The sequence below is a fragment of the Temnothorax americanus genome, unplaced genomic scaffold, assembly GCF_048541705.1.
Source record: "Temnothorax americanus isolate GAGA-0224 unplaced genomic scaffold, ASM4854170v1 Scaffold141, whole genome shotgun sequence".
NCBI lineage: Eukaryota > Metazoa > Arthropoda > Insecta > Hymenoptera > Formicidae > Temnothorax > Temnothorax americanus.
Window position 1 is genome coordinate 251,279 of NW_027509277.1, and position 18,377 is coordinate 269,655.

General features: G+C 36.6%; 1 protein-coding gene across 1 annotated transcript; it reads right to left on the reverse strand.

Annotated features, from left to right (window-relative positions):
* Positions 1-6,925: 6,925 nt before the first annotated feature.
* On the reverse strand, positions 6,926-10,929 carry LOC143894773 (uncharacterized). Its single transcript, XM_077401401.1, has 6 exons — positions 10,552-10,929; positions 8,665-8,809; positions 8,048-8,214; positions 7,695-7,934; positions 7,247-7,580; positions 6,926-7,185 (listed from the first exon to the last, which is right to left on the reverse strand). The coding sequence occupies exons 1-6, from the start codon at positions 10,927-10,929 to the stop codon at positions 6,926-6,928; spliced, it is 1,524 nt and encodes a 507-aa protein (XP_077257527.1).
* Between the last annotated feature and the right edge of the window lie 7,448 nt (positions 10,930-18,377).

The following is an 18,377-nucleotide window of genomic DNA, read 5'->3' on the forward strand; positions in this document are numbered from 1 at the left end:
AACTACTATTAAAAATTGGAGATGGAGAGTATCCTGAGATGGAAGGAAAAGTGATTATTCCTGCAAATCTAGGTTTAGTAGTAAAAAGCCTAGAGAGTCTTATTAATAAGATATACCCTGATATTGCGGATATCAAAGAAAAATCTATGGATTGGCTGTGCGAGCGTGCCATTCTGACCCCTAGGAATGATAAAGCTGGTGTCATTAATAACATTCTTCTTAAATCATTCGAGGAAGGAGAAATGAATTACAGATCTGTGGACTCGGTGGTAGATACGGATGACGCGGTCAACTACCCAGTAGAGTTTCTTAACACAATGAACCCTCCTGGCTTACCAGCCCATAAGCTTTTTCTTAAAGTGGGGGCACCAGTGATGTTGTTGAGAAATTTGAATCCGCCAAAACTTTGCAATGGCACAAGGCTTCAAGTGAAGGCTCTACATAGAAATGTTATCGAGGCCACAATATTCACCGGATGTGCACGGGGAGAGACGGTATTTATACCACGCATACCACTAATATCGTCAGAGTATCTTTTTGAGTTTAAGAGGTTGCAGTTTCCTATCAAAGTTTGTTTTGCGATGACTATCAACAAGTCCCAGGGACAGTCGTTAAAAGTAGCAGGAATTGATTTAAGTGAAGACTGTTTCTCACATGGGCAGTTCTATGTGGCATGTTCGAGAGTGAGCTCACCAAACAGTCTTGTGATACTAGCGCCTGAGGGGAGAACCACTAATGTGGTATACAAAGAAGTTCTAAAATAGAAAAAAAAGGTTGTAGATATTTTTGGAGCATTTTTAAAAAAAAATTATGATAAAAAATATAATGTTCGCATGAGAGAGAAAAACATGTATGTGAAAGACATCATGCCTGTTTGAGAAAACAAATAAGGAGAAAAACATGTGTGAAAGAGGTTTATATAATTTTGCTAATTTTTATGGAAAAAATGACCTAATTTTAAAAAAGGTGAGAGAGTAAAAGACACCATGTCTGTAAGAAACACCATATCTGTAAGAGACACCATGTCTGTAAGAGATACCATGTCTGTGAGAGACATGTATTTAAAGTAATTAAATACGGGAAGAAAGCACGGATTTCTTTACAGTGGAATAGGCCTACTGGGGAAACCACTAAAAAAAAAACGCATTTATAATAGTACCTCAAGGGTGATGCGGAAATCTATTGGCGTTAAATGTAAATATACGCTATCATCTATTTGCGTGTCTCATTAAATATGTCTTTCAGGGCGTGTCCTCCGGGGCGAAGCCCGGGTAACCAGCTAGTATATATATATATATATATATATATATATATATATATAAGTCTACTATAATATAAATAAATTAATGAAAAATTTTGTCAAAAGGCTGAAAGATGGATGTTAATAAGAACAATAATCATTATTTGATAATTACTCTCTTGTATTAAAGTACTAAACAAAAGAATCTTTTACGATTATTCGTTAAATTAAACAGTTTAGTATATTTATATATTAATTTTATACATTATATTGTATACATATTATTTTATATATTATTTATTTTTACTGATTAATTTATATTATTTATTTATTTATATTATTTTCTTCTTTTTTTGGAATAATTCTTAATTTTGGAAAGTTGGAAATAAATAAATATAAGTTTACTTACCTTGAACAACTTCATACAGCGCCAGCTTTTCAAAACATTTTTTGGATACATTTTTACCAGCTTTCAAAGTAAACTGTGCTGCCAATGTGTTCGAAATAAGTTTTTTCAGCACTTTATATACAGCTTCCTTAACATTGTCTTTAGGACCAATCAAGAGACACGGTAGTGTCTCGCGCCAAGTACACGCGGAGCGAGACCGACCGTGACTCTTTTACGCGACGCGACGGGATGCGAGTACCCGAGATGTTGAGATCTCGACAACAAGTGAACGGATCAAGTCCTAAGTAGGCTTGATCGATAGCTTGGGGTCCAATTAGGGGGGGGGGGTTTCTCTCATAATATTCCGCTACGTGCCCTACGAGCGGAGATATTGCGACGCAAAGTCCAAATGTGAAAATTTTTTATTAAGATACTTCTTCTACTTCTAACGCCGACGTCTGATATGATGACGTCATAATCAGAAACGTCACTTTCACTTTTTCGACGCTGGCGGCGCAGGTATCGCCAGTTTCGATATCGCGCGCGTATTTCGAAATTAGGTCGATAGACTTATCGGTCAGAAGGAAGATTTCTATTTAGGTAAAAAAATTAGGTATATATATAAATAATATATATTGAGTTAACGGAAAAGAAGATTCTCTACGCTTGGCAGAAAATGCCGCTAGGGAATTTTTAAGTCGATTCTTATGAATTAAGCTTGAATTCGATGTCTAGGTATCCCAGGTTGCCGATGACGAGGTCCACATAGTGCGCTCCGTAGTTTTCGGTGTCTACGTGTATTAATACCTTGAATTCGATGTCCACGTGTCCCAGGTTGCCGATGACGGGACCCAGATAGTGCGCTTCATAGTTTTCGGTGTCCAGGTATAATCGTACGTTGAATTCGATGTCTAGGTGTCCCAGGTTGCCGATGACGAGGTCCACATAGTGCGCTTCGTAGTTTTCGGTGTCCAGGTGTAATAATACGTTGAATGCGATGTCTAAGTGTTCCAGGTTACCGATGACGAAGTCCACATAGTGCGCTTCATAGTTTTCGGTGTCCAGGTGTAAGAATACGTTGAATTCAATGTCTACGTGTCTCAGGTTGCCGATGACGAGGTCCACATAGTGCGCTTCGTAGTTTTCGGTGTCCAGGTGTAATAATACGTTGAATGCGATGTCTAAGTGTTCCAGGTTGCCGATGACGATGTCTAGATAGTGAGCTCCGTAGTTTTCGGTGTCTACGTGTATTAATACCTTGAATTCGATGTTTAGGTGTCCCAGGTTGCTGATGACGAGGTCCAGATAGCGCGCTCGGTAGTTTTCGGTGTCCAGGTGTAATCGAACGTTGAATTCGATGTCTAGGTGTCCCAGGTTGCCGATGACGAGGTCCACATAGTGCGCTTCGTAGTTTTCGGTGTCCAGGTGTAATAATACGTTGAATGCGATGTCTACGTGTCTCAGGTTGCCGATGACGAAGTCCACATAATGCGCTTCATAGTTTTCGGTGTCCAGGTGTAAGAATACGTTGAATTCAATGTCTACGTGTCTCAGGTTGCCGATGACGAGGTCCACATAGTGCGCTTCGTAGTTTTCGGTGTCCAAGTGTAATAATACGTTGAATGCGATGTCTAAGTGCTCCAGGTTACCGATGACGATGTCTAGATAGTGAGCTCTGTAGTTTTCGGTGTCTACGTGTATTAATACCTTGAATTCGATGTTTAGGTGTCCCAGGTTGCTGATGACGAGGTCCAGATAGCGCGCTCGGTAGTTTTCGGTGTCCAGGTGTAATCGTACGTTGAATTCGATGTCTAGGTGTCCCAGGTTGCCGATGATGAGGTCCACATAGTGCGCTTCATAGTTTTCGGTGTCCAGGTGTAAGAATACGTTGAATTCAATGTCTACGTGTCTCAGGTTGCCGATGACGAGGTCCACATAGTGCGCTTCGTAGTTTTCGGTGTCCAGGTGTAATAATACGTTGAATGCGATGTCTAAGTGTTCCAGGTTGCCGATGACGATGTCTAGATAGTGAGCTCCGTAGTTTTCGGTGTTTACGTGCATTAGTACCTTAATTTATGTCTAGGTGTCCCAGGTTGCTGATGACGAGGTCCAAATATCGCGCTCCGTAGTTTTCGGTGTCTAGGTGTAATAATACCTCGAATTCGATGTTCACGTGTCCCAGGTTGCCGATGACGAGATCCAGATAGTGCGCCTCATAGTTTTCGGTGTCCAGGTGTAATCGTACGTTGAATTCGATGTCTAGGTGTCCCAGGTTGCCGATGACAAGGTCCACATAGTGCGCTTTGTAGTTTTTGGTGTCCAGGTGTAATAATACGTTGAATGCGATGTCTAAGTGTTCCAGGTTGCCGATGACAATGTCTAGATAGTGAGCTCTGTGGTTTTCGGTGTCTACGTGTATTAATACCTTGAATTCGATGTTTAGGTGTCCCAGGTTGCCGATGACGAGGTCCACATAGTGCGCTCCGTAGTTTTCGGTGTCTACGTGTATTAATATTTTGAAATTTATGTCTAGGTGTCCCAGGTTGCTGATGACGAGGTCCAGATAGCGCGCTCTGTAGTTTTCGGTGTCTAGGTGTAATAATACCTCGAATTTGATGTCTACGTGTTCCGGGTTGCCGATGACGAGGTCCACATACTGCGCTTCATAGTTTTTGGTGTCTAGGTGTATTAATAACTTTAAATCTAAATGGGTGCGTTCAGCCGATACTCCGCTAGCCTAGCAATCGTGAGCAGTCGCTCGTTTTCGCTCGTTTCCTCTCCTTTTAATCCATTAGGTCAAAAGAAGGGTAACGAGCGAAAACGAGCGACTGCTCACGATTGTTAGGCTAGCGGAGTATCGGCTAAACGCACCCAATGTAGGACACGTAGATATCGAACTCGAGGTATTAATACATGTAGACACCGAAAACTACGAAGCGCACTATGTGGACCTTGTCATCGGCAACCTGGGACACCTAGACATTAAATTCAAGCTTGATTCATAAGAATCGACTTAAAATTTCCCTAGCGGCAGAATTAAAATTGTCATGACATAATAAAAATCGCTAAATTAAAATTATGTCTAGACATAATAAAAATTAGACGAAAATTATGTCTAGACATAATAAAAATTGAATGAATTAAAATTATGTCTGATGTAAAAATAATTATCAAAAATATCGATACCTAAAGATATCGGTACATATACAGTTGCGAACAACATTCAGTAAGACACGCAAATAAAAATAAATAAAGAATTTTACAGTTAACGACTTATTAACATTAATCATGCTTTATTGCGATTATGTTTTATGTTGAAATTAAAAAATATATACAAGGTGTACAACTAAAAAGGTTACAAATTATTATTTAAAAAAAACTAAGCAAAATATTAAATTGTTGTTTTCTTTAGAAATAATAGTCCGTAACACTTTTAGCTTCATATCTTGTATTATATACTGTTTATAAGATTATAAGATATATTGTTTATAAGATTAAAATGCGTAACACTACAAAAAGGCGTGATATCCGTGCAAAATTACCTTTTTAAAAAAAAAGGTAAAAAAGAGCGCCAAGTACACGCATAGTAGTGTATATGTATTATGTTGTTACCCTGTTATGTTGTTACCTCGAAAAAAAAACAAAGTGGTAGTATTATACCTCCAAATAGCTTTATCCTGTACATACTGTTTATAAAATGCGTAATATACTACAAAAAGGCGTGATATCCGCACAAAATTACCTTTTTTAAAAAAAGGTAAAAAAAAGCGCCAAGTACACGTATAGTAGTGTATAAGTTGTTACCTAAAAAAAAAGAAAGTGGTAGTATTATACCTCGAAAAAACCTAAGTAACAAGTGGTAGGTCTTTATATCTCGAAAAATCTCGAAAAAATCTAAGCAGTTAGTATCTTTATTTCCGAAAAATTATAACCCAAGTGATACACGTCACAAAATTATGTTACCTTATCAAAAAGAAGAGTCGCGCTTCAAGTGATCTATTACCATTACAAAAAAGAAATGATATCTTTTTAAATTAGAGCGCCAATTACAGAGAGAACATGTATATTGCCTCAAAAAATAATTGTTGCACTACTTTGAAAAATCTTTACATTGTGTCAATTAGAAAAGAATGTATGATAACAATTTTATAAGATTAAAAAATTTTATTTAAATTTTTAACAAGGGAATACAAGATATTTAAATACAAAGTTTACATGTGTATTTTTTAATGGTCACAAAGAATTACAGAGGTAACAGTACAAAATACAAATATTTTATTAAAATATTTAATCCAACGAGGGAATACAATTTGTATTTAAATATAAAGTTTATATATGTATTTTTCAATAGAATAAAAGATTTAATCACAAAGAATTACAGAGGTAACAGTACAAAATACAAATATTTTATTAAAATACATAAATTTTTCTTGTAAAAAAACTTGGCGCTGTTAGACCTCGAAATTTTAAATAAATAAGAACAACAATAAATAAAAATAATTCAGAGAAGAATGCGATGGGAGTAATATTAAATGATTATCAGCGTGGATGTGGGAGTGAATGATATGGGTGTGCGTGACGACGCGGACGGCAAATATAATGCGGCTTATAATTAAATATAGAATAAGTTTATTTATTTATTTAAAATTTCGAGGTCTAACAGCGCCAAGTTTTTTTACAAGAAAAATTTATGTATTTTAATAAAATATTTGTATTTTGTACTGTTACCTCTGTAATTCTTTGTGACCATTAAAAAATACACATGTAAACTTTGTATTTAAATATCTTGTATTCCCTTGTTAAAAATTTAAATAAAATTTTTTAATCTTATAAAATTGTTATCATACATTCTTTTCTAATTGACACAATGTAAAGATTTTTCAAAGTAGTGCAACAATTATTTTTTGAGGCAATATACATGTTCTCTCTGTAATTGGCGCTCTAATTTAAAGAGATATCATTTCTTTTTTGTAATGGTAATAGATCACTTGAAGCGCGACTCTTCTTTTTGATAAGGTAACATAATTTTGTGACGTGTATCACTTGGGTTATAATTTTTCGGAAATAAAGATACTAACTGCTTAGATTTTTTCGAGATTTTTCGAGATATAAAGATCTACCACTTGTTACTTAGGTTTTTTCGAGGTATAATACTACCACTTTCTTTTTTTTTAGGTATTTGACTTACGTAACATATCTGAAAAAATATCAGTATTTAAGCAAAAAAATGAATGTTAAAAAATAAACACATAACAAAAAGAATAATATACTTACAGTTGCTCCTGCATTATCATCTTTTAATAAATATTTTTCAAATTTTTTAATTCTTCCTCTGTTGTCAATGGAAGTGCTGGAAAATGTGCTGGCCTTACTATTCTGTTTTCATGTGGAAGAAGAAAGCGATTTAATCTGCATACGTTCGTAATAAGCATATCTAATTTGCTACTAATTTCTTGGTTGGACACATATCGCGTAAAAGATGAGTCACGGTCTCTTGATATCTTTTCTTTAAAAGCTTTCTTATCATAGGTCGCTCCAGACACACCTAATACACTACCTGTGAGATAATTAGAACTTAATACCCAATAATTTAAAAAAAAAATTAAAAAATATTTTACCTGATTGACGAGATGAACGGGGTGTAGAATAAGGAGAAGAAGTAAGTGCTGTTATATGAGAAGTAACTGGACTCATTTGACGTAATTCTGATGGAGAATATGCTTTACATATTGAAGATGATGATTTTTCACCAGACGTATCCGATCCATAAGTAGAATTATCCTTTGATGTACCAGGTGTCTTTATATTTATTGATCTTGCACTTGTCTTTTGAGATACGTTATTATCTGCAGATAACACTTTTTTCTTCTCCTGAACTTCCGTTGAAAAATCTTTTCGCATAACATTAGGATCAAGATTTTCTTCATCTGTAGCATCAGATACTATTTTTGTCTGCAAACATTTCAAAAGATTTAAACTTTATATTGTATTATTAAACTTATATAAATAAAATTATGATTTATATATACATATCATGTTGCATATGCGACGTATAGAAATACTTACATCGTCTTCTATCATACATTTGTGTTTTTGTCTTGCTGTCTCTATGATTTTCGATTTGTTATCCATAGCTGATGTTACCTTCTTTGCTTGACTTATTTTTGTAAGTAGAAAATCCTTTCTAGCTTTGTGACTTTGACGAGACGTCAACATTGCGTCATTCTTTTCTTCCATTAAAAAATCTTTTCGCATAACATTAGGATCAAGATTTTCCTCATCTGTAGCATCAGATACTATTTTTGTCTGCAAACATTTCAAAAAATTTAAACTTTATATTATTAAACTTATATAAATAAAATTTTTTATGACTTATATATACATATCATGTTGCATATGCGACGTATAGAAACACTTACATCGTCTTCTATCATACATTTGTGTATTTGTCTTGCTGTCTCTATGATTTTCGATTTGTTATCCATAGCTGAAGTTACCTTCTTTGCTTGACTTATTTTTGTAAGTAGGAAATCCTTTCTAGCTTCGTGATTTTGACGAAACGTCAACATTGCGTCATTCTTTTCTTCTAATTTATTATAATTTTTTTGTAATAATTTGTTTTTTGTTTTACTACCTTTGGTATTTTTCTTAGCTTTATTTTTGTTTGATTGAAAGGAAATAACTGGTGAAGAAGAAGCACTTTGTTTACATTTTTTCTGTGTAACACCATCATCAAAATCTGACTCTTCAGAAGTTGAAGTATTTTTCTTATTTTGTGTCACTTTTGTTAAAATTTTTTTACGTTTGCCACGACCAAATTCACACATTCTGTTTCATAATTTGAAGATATAATATATCCATTCCGTGCATTCCGTGCAGCCAAAAGTAAATCTATAAGAAATGCAAAGAACAATTAATAACTTTACAGACAAAATTAAACACATAATAAGGAACAATATACCATAAGATTTTAAAACAATAACATTATATATCGGCCATGAAGGAAGTGCATCTGTTTGTTTTTTAATTGCAGTACTCTGTTCAGATTTAGGAGGCCAAGAAATTTTTGCATTCTTCTCATTATCTAATTCCTTTAGCCATTTAGTAAGACCAACTTCAAATAAAGAATCATCTTCCTCATCGCAATCAACATCTTCGTTTACAAATTTCACAACGACAAACTGGAAAATAATAATGTGTAGTGATTTAAAATTTTTCTGAAATATATACATATAACACATAAAAAAAACTTACAATAGATACACAATAATATAAACGGGATATATGTCACAATTTCATGTTTATAATACTGAATAAAACAAAATTTTGGCATTCTATTTGTAAAACGACATAGTATGAAGTAAAGGTATGCAAACATATTTATCTCCTATAGGAATAAGCCAACACACACATTTGGCAATAATATTATTTAAAGAAAATACCAATCTTTCTTCATTTAAATCAGATACCTTGACAATATCAAGTTCGGACGAATGTAAAGGATATGTATAAAAATCTGTAATATTTGTAAAAATATTGCCAACAAAAATTACATTATCCTGTCTGCGAATTATATTTCTCAGGACTACAATTTCATCTCTACTTGTTTTGAAACATGAATCTCTACCATTCACTTCAAAAATAACATTATTTGCTAAAACTTTTCTGAACTGTTCACCATAAATATCTTTATTAATATCTCTGTGTTCTTTTGAAAGAATAACTTTATTTACTTCAAAATCTAGTACAACTTTTTTTGCCTCGTTCTATCTCACGTTTTGCTGCTTGTTGAAGGGGTTGAAAACCAGATTTGAGGTTACTTTTAATTGTTTTCAATTTGTTTTCATAACGAAAGGCACTGAATGTATGTAAACAACCATGATCATTACATTCCGTTGCCAAATGGCTAAGAGAGTGAACATTAAAGACTACAAATAATTGTCCAAATAGTGTGACAGAATGTTCGATAAAAGTTCTGAGTAGAGTATTTGCACAATCGTTCAAAATTTTATAAAGAATTGGACTCGTAAGAATATAAATTCCGCAATGCAATAATAGAAAGTGCTTATAAATATTTATATCAGGATGCAAAGCAAAAGCTACAATGCCATCATATAATAATAAACGACGGAATTCCGTTGCCTTGTAAAATGATAATTCATTTAAAGATCTTGGCCTTCGAGCGAAATCCTGAGGACAAGAAGGAGCTAGTAGAACCAGCCTATCAGATATTCTATTTACAACAGTCCAGTGTAGTTTCCATGGACTTATCCAATTCTTCCACGCTTCCAATACTCTCTTAAATACGCCTTCATATACCAAATGCATGGGCTCTAATCGAAACTGAGAGATCATTTTGGTATTGAGTTGAAGAAGAGGTGATATTCCTTTGTGATGACGAGGCTGCATTTGATTTTCAAAACTTTCGTCAGTTCTTAAAGGAGCATGTAGATCAACATACGTTTGTCTATGATCAAATCGTTCGCCCCATACCGTACATTTCTCACAAGAAGCATATCCATTGTGACCTATACAACATTTTATTAATTCTTTAGCTAGAGCATCAAGAACATAATGTCTAATTAAAAAGTCATAAGTTCTTTTATTTCGTATATAACCATTAGTAATTAGATTATCAGCTTCATTTACAAAATCTTGTAAAAACTCTTGTACATTATTCGGATCAGAATTTCCAAAATAAATAGCAATAACGAAGGGTACATTTTTAGTTCCTACAAGATGTCTAAAATATTGGCCAAAACTTTTTCTTTGAACTCCGAAAAAGGGGAAGTCCGTCAGTATTAATATCTATTTCAATTTTTTCTTTCACTTGCAAGTAATTTTCTAAAGTAAGTCCATCCAAATAATTTTTTATTCCTCGATACCAAAATTGTCCTCCATTTTCAAAGTGAGTAATATGTACATCATCAGTTTTCAGTAAAGTTTTATAACTTTTAGGCAGATTATTAAATACAGGTCGAAGCTTCGCAAGTAATTCATCTATTTTAGACATGGAAATAACACCACCTGATAAAGCCCATTTACGTAAAGCTAATAAAACATAATTTTCCTTCTGCTGATCATTTTCAAAAACTATATTAACATTCTCATTTTCACTTTCATCTGTATTTTTACTTTCATTTATATTTTCATTTTCGTCTGTATTTTCACTCTCATCTATACTTTCATTTTCATCTCTATTTTCACTTTCATTTATATTTTCATCTGTATTTTCACTCTCATCTATACTTTCATTTTCAACTCTATTTTCACTTTCATCTATATTTTCAACAGAACTCATGACATTTGGAAGTCTTTCAAAAGCTATATCTTCTTGAATCTCAAGCTCACTTTGAGAATGCTGATTAAAATCTATTAATTCATTAAGTTGCAAGTTTTCCTCTTCATCAGATTTTATTGAAACTGACAAATTGCTGTTGCTCGAACTATTGCATTTTGGTTCTAGTAATATATGGACTCTTTTCGAAACATAATTTTGTTGCTTTTCAACTTTCAATTTTTTTATAACTTTTCTCTCAGCCTTCTCCTTCCAACTACGTTTATAGCGCTACAAAAAAACGAGAATCGATATACATGATAAAAAATAAAACCGAAAACTATTTTCTTTGTTTATAAGAACAATATAACACAACTGATTATATATATATATATGTATATTCACTTTGCTATTCAAAGCAAAAATACTTTTTCACACAAAAAGTATAACGTATACATAGATATTTAGATTGCCACAAAATGAAAAAAAGAATATATTGCATACACATGCTGTGCGTGTTCTAATCTTTAGTGCCAGTACTGCAAATCTATAGTACATATTATGTGCAAATTATAGATTTTCAGTATTGCCAGTGAATATTGAAATGCAGCTACCAGGCTGCTGCATACAGGATGCAGTAAAACGTTTGTCGCGTTCTGTGTGCAGGAGTCATAAAACAGTGATAATCTTTAATTAAACTGTGGCGATTATCGCCATATACCTGGCCGGCGAAACAGTCGAATTGAAAGTAATAACGAGATTGAAAAATAGCGAAAGACGTTAGATGGGAGAAACATAAATACAGGCAACAATAAGCGGGAACGTTACAGGCATGACACAAATGATAACTAATAACATCAAACCGAGCGAAATATGACGAGCGACTTTTCGAAGGGCACGAAGTCCGGAGAGGAGGAAACGATTGCGAGACCCCGGGCACAGAGAGACAGGGACTCGACATCGCGACACTGCGACTCGTGAGAAAGACGATGATATTAAGAAATAAATTAAAATGAACTTCAATAAACATATCCTTTCACGCACGATCTATTCCCAAAAAACAATTATATATAAATCATATAATATGTTGTCAACAAGATATCGCAGGGAAAACGTTTGTTAGCTATAGGTTATGTACTTACAAAAGCTTAATAACCGTACGTCTAAATTATCTACCCTACTATTATTATTTTACATAAAAATAAAAACAATCAACTATAAGAAAAATAGTACTTACCCGCTTAGTATTGTCAATGTCCATTATATAAATTGTAACCATCAAAAACACTTCAATATTCACACCGTGCCGATCGTGCAGCGCGGACCATCCAACGTGAACGTGCAAGTCGTGCGGCGCGTTAACACATGTTCCGGACGTTCCGGTCGGGTATCCTACATCCCCTCCACTTGATCTACGATCACAGCAACGCCGCTTATGGCGCGCTATTCAACCGCGGGCCCGTAAGAATTTTTTACAAGCGGTTATTGAATGCGGACACCGATAAGCTTGCATGTCAATCATATGATTAAATAAATCATTTTAATGTTGCATTATATATACTGTGACGTTGCGGCTCGCCGCCTCGTCGCGGCGCCCCGCCGTCGTCACCAGACGCGGAATTTCGCGCCCAGGGACGGACCAAGGAGGCAACGGCGAGATCTCCAGGGGTCGTAATTAATTGCGTTTCCACATTCTGATGACTTTCTTTTTTTTATGCAATGTAATACGCGCGGCACCTCACCCACACTACGGCAAACCTTCGAGGGAGTACTTGGCAAAGGAAATTAAGGACAATCGATGACCCGGGAAGGGTGGCAAACGCGGAAGCAGCAGAGATCGCGGGCTGGCGAGAGCAACGCGGCAGGCGGGCGGCACGTGCGGCAGCGACGGACGAGGCCGCCGATGGCGGTGCCCCAAGCGCTTGGGTGAACACCCGGCTCCAGCAAATGATCTCTACAAAACATCGACCTACGGGGTGACTGATCACCGCCCCAGGGTCAAACCGGAGGCACATCGGCGAGAACCGAATTTCGTCCGCTGCTAAGGACCGAATTGAGGAGTCGCACGCCGCCGAGGGATCGCTGCACGCCCCCGAAGGATCTCGTATCGACAGCACTGCGCCGGGACACCGCGGGCTTGCAAGCTCGCGCCCGATTGGCTCGCGCGCCCCTCAGGAAGGGGTACCGTATCGATTCCGCAATCGAGCGGGTCCAGCGTTTTCACTCTCTGGTCGTCCGTCGGCGAGATACGTTTCGTAAGATACGCGATAGCCACCCCGAGTCGGGTATTTCGATACTTGTCTGGAGGATCGAGGATCGTGGTGAAGGGCGACGGCGAGGAGCCCAGGAGGAGGCGTATTCCCGGTGAGGTAGCCCGTAAATCGCGATATGTAAAGCCACGACACCACCCTACGGTACACGCTCTCGCTCGGGATAACGTACGTTAAGATTGAGTGTAATTTCGCGATCGATAACGAGAGCGAAGGGCCTCGGGATGGTATCGTGGCCGCGGAACCGTGGTACAAGCGTTGTGGCGAATCCCTGGAGATCGCGATAGGCGTTAAGGCGTTCGATATCGCGAGTATATTGCGTGTCCTCGCGACCTGGGTGTACGGCCGCATATGGGCCGGTAGTTCGTCAATTGCGTTCCGTTTCTTCGCGTCGGGAAATTCTGGTGTTCGAGCGTCGGTGCTAGCGTATCGATTTGTGTTCGGATCTCGCTATTACGGGTTGATAATTGTGCTCTCGCGTTGAGAAACTTTGCGTCCGGTATTACTTGCGTGGCGTCCTATACTCGCGCTAAGAAATTACCGGCGTTCACACGCTTCGTGCGTTTAGATGTTAATTGCGTAGTTCTTCCTGGCGTTCCGTGGATATTAGATACGCACTTCGAGTCAACGGTGGTGTGGCCTTCTCCACACCTGGCGCCCAACATTATTAGCGATATCGCGACTTGCTTGGTTAAATGACTCGGCGCCTCCCCGTTGCGCCCGAGCCGAATATCTCGCGTTAAGTTAAGATATTATTGCAACAGAGTTTTCGTACGGTTCCGGATGTGGTTTTCACGCAATCCAAGCGTGACGTGCCCTTCTCTCGCGACATTTTGCGTTGAACCTCACTCTCGTGAGCGATGCTAAGTGTAGTATTCTTGCGTGTTATAATTTCCGACTCAAATTATTAATTGTTTGAGAATAAAACCTTCAGCGTGTTTATTAGAGACCCAATTAATACTCCGTGGGTGTCTCGCGTCCGCATTAATATTATTTTTGTTAAATGAATCTCGACACCCCGCCACCGGCTATTCTTGATTTATTTGTCGAATTTATCTTGTGTTTGATCGAAGCCGGATGGATAAACGTTGTTATTTTCTCGACAACCAGTACTCAATAAATGTTATATTCTTTGTTATCTGACTGAGTATGCAATTAACGTGTCACCCCGCCGAGTATCGCGCCGCCCTTCATTAACCCCGCCCGTGATTAGGTCAAGCTAGCCGATTCCACGCACCTCCACACTTCGTCTTGCGTCTCGTTTAGGTTTTCGCGATTTCGTGGACGCGAAGGTACGCGTCTGGCGCCCAACATTCGGAACATTTCGTGGAGTATCGGAGGTGCGAGGAAATCACTGGAGAGGCCAACCATCCCGCTCTCCTAAGTCCTTTTGATCCGGCTCACGTCCCGGAACGGTCCGGGAGTGCAAAAAGTTGTGACAATACGTAAACTCGTTTATAATTCGCAAGTCGTAATTTTTGCAGATTTCACACAGTATGGCCTCCAGGGTCAATCAAGATTTTGCATAACTGCATATAACCATATATATACATAAAGAAAATTATCCATTCTTATTTTACGCGCGTGATTGTAAAATTCAATTGGATATAATTTATTTACTTTATGGACATATGCAGTGTTTGTCTGGATAGGTCCTAAATATAAAATTTATATATATTATTCATACATATATGTGATTGATCGCGCAATTACGCCATTTTTTAAACGTCCATAAAATTATTTTGTACAATTTACATAAACAATGTCGTAATATTTTTTAGGATTAAAATCTAAATTGATCGAATTTTATAAGTGCGCACTCAAAACAGCGCTAGTAATCGCTTTGACGTTGAATCAACCTTGAATCGACACTGGACATGATCGATATTGCAGGAATATCGACTTTCTTATCGACTCAACCAGCTGTCAACCATATCGACGTTGAATTAACCTTGAATCAAGGTTACATTTCTGACTGGGCATGTAATAAATTATTTTCTTGAATAAAGTATGACTTTTGTGGGTTATAACGTTTCCTTTTCTTAATGACAAAATTTTACTTTTTTGAAGAAAATTACTTCTTAGATGGCTTCTATCAAAAAAATATTCTTTTAAACCAATGTGGCGGTACGCTCTACCAGTGATACACGCCCGCGCGGAAAATGGGTAGTTCGCATCAACGCCGCTTGGCGTCGCATCGCCCGCACATTCTCTCAAGTTCAAAATTCCGCACCGACCGATATATAGGGAGACTCCCTACGGGACCGAATAAGATATTTTTGGATATTTTCAGGCACTAGTCGCCTAGGGCAAGAGTTCCCAAGCTCTAAGCCCACACGGCGCCAGTCGTCTGACTACAAAAATAAACGTTTATTTAAAAGCATTGATCCTTTCCTATTTTCATAAAAATGTGTGTGTGTGGTCATTACGGGAGGAATTAAAAAAATTTTCTTAAACCATCTAATGCCATGCAATTCCATAACCTTTACGGATTTCATAGGATTGGATAGAATTAAAAATTTCTTTTTTGGATTCTATGGGATTGGACCATCTCATTTCGAATCCCATCTAATTTCATCTATTTCCGCCAAAAAAGGAATTCAAAGGTATTAAAAAATTTTAATATTTTTAAATTTTTTTGGTTTGCTGGGTGATACTGTGCCTGATAGTATCAAACTGCTCTTAACCTTGATGAAGTAAAATTTAATGTTTAACGGAATGGCGATATTGAAAATAAGACAAACGTAGTTCTAATGAGAAAGTGAGCACAAGATAGAATGCTTCTATTTAGTGACACAAGTCGACACAAACGTTATTCCGTCTTTACATGTAGGGAGCTTTTCAACTAACGACACAAGTCGACCCAAGTATCATTCTTTCTTCAATATTCAATGAGTAATAAAGACAGAATAATACTTGTGTGTCGATTTGTGTCGCTAGATGGAAAGCTCCTATGATGAGTAACAAAGGCAGAACGACACTTGTGTAGACTTGTGTCAGTACATAGAAAGCACCCATAAATAATTAGTATAAATAAAAGTATGAGAACATTACCTGGAGTTGCATCGAATGACGACCCTTTCGATTTATATATGCTTCTGGACTTTCTTTTGGTGCAAGAATATTTATATGCGTACCATCTATGGCCCCTATAGTACCAGGAAAACCACGTGCACAAGAAAAGCCATAAACAATATCCTCAAAGTCATCTTCATTAGGCCACAATATGTATGTTTGTAAGAGTTCACATAGTGCTTTAGCAACACGGCGTACAGCTGTTATTCCTGTACCTTTACTAATATTAAACCTTTGAATTATTGATCTGAAAAAGGAAAGAATATTGTTATATATATAATATTAACATTCAATGGGGCAATAACTATAAAAATAAATATATACTCACTTGGTATGAATCTGGTGTCGCAAAACGCCATAGAGCTACTAAGAACTGCTTTTCTGGTGATACTATTTCAATTCCATTACCTGGGCCATGAAGCCTTTCTCCAATTTCATTTAAAATATACTCAAATGTTGAAGGTCGAATAATAGTAACATTCCATTTTAAAGTATCATTGTAAACATTTTAGAATTTAAGTATTTTATTTGATAGTATATATACATAAAACAAATTAGCCACTGAGCATGCGCGTGTAGCCGCAGGGCATGGTCGTAGTCGCTGCATCTCGTCGGTATGACAGGAATCATAACCTGATTCCTGTCAACTTTAACGATTAATATCTCGCGTCGCGGGGCAGAGCGACACTTTTTTCTGCCAGATTCAGTCGTTTCGTGCAAAAACGCGTCGAATGAGCCTAAATTCATCGTTTTTTGTGCTGCTGTAGCTAAACTGAAGAATTACCCAAATTAGATATAATAATAATAATAATAATAATAATGAAAGTGGTTTAAAAAATTCATTAACGCACATTAATATTATTATCTTCTTTCTTCTATCCATTTTTTATTTATTATTAGTCTATTACAATGTAGTATTGTTATTCCAACAGTTAACTTTGGGAGCGTTTGTAGCGCCACTTTGACCGTATCCCTCGGTTAGCGTTTGTAACTTTAATAGTATTCATTGACCGGTCCTATGAAAGTGTTGGAATAAAAGCGATTGAAGCGTTTAGTAAGGTCGGCTTGACAGCACCCTATGACATGCACCCAGAGATATGAACTAAAATAAGTAGTGGGGGAATTGGCGGTACTTTAAACTGTATATATGCGTGCATATACCTTATAGCAAGTAAGTATTACCTTAAGTTGTAATTAATTATATATAATATTATTAAATTGTTGAAATAAAAAATAATTTAAAGTAATCTGCATAAATTATTAAATATGTATAATACTAAAATTATTTAAAACAAGTAATATAAATTATTAATATTAATAATACATGTATGTTACTTTAAATTTTTACTAAAATAAATTGTATTATATTAAATATTAAATATACGTACATTAATATATTTTATTTAAAATTTCATATATAAAACATATATACACATATTTCATATACAATTTTATAATATATATAAAATTTAATGCAAATGTAATTAATAACTAATATTATTTCATTATTATATTGTATCGATTTATTGTGTGTCCCCGTAGGGTTTACAAGGCGTTTTTTACGAGGAATGTACCCAAACCTCTTATACAAAATTTGTAATTCCCTTTTGTTCATTCCCTGGCCATGTGCGACCTCACACTTAATCTTTTTCCCTTCCCTTAACCCTCTCCTCTTCTTTCACGTCTTCGTTCGTCTCCTTCCATATTGTCCTGTCTCAGTTCTTCCTTCCTGTCTACTTCCTGCCCTGGGTCTGTTGATCATCGTCCGCGCTCCTGCGGAGTTTCTCCTCCAACTCTCTCGTGATCTCCTCCTCCTCCGACCTCCTCTCACCCCTTCTCTCCTCCACTCTCTCTCCTAATCTCCCTTCCCACTCCGCTCTCTCTCTTATCCTCTCCTTCACCGATCTGTCCTCAACTATCTTTACCCTTAACCTATTTCCCGCTTTCCTTCTTGCCTCTAGAACCCTCCACTTCTCCTCCTCATTCCCCAGCCTAACCAACAACGTTATCCAATCCCACTCAGACCTCCTCCCATTTTCCCTCATCCTCCTTCCATTCCATCTCCCTTCTATCACCCTCACTCTCCTTTAACCCCTGAGTGTGTTATCTGTGTGTGTGTGTGTGCGC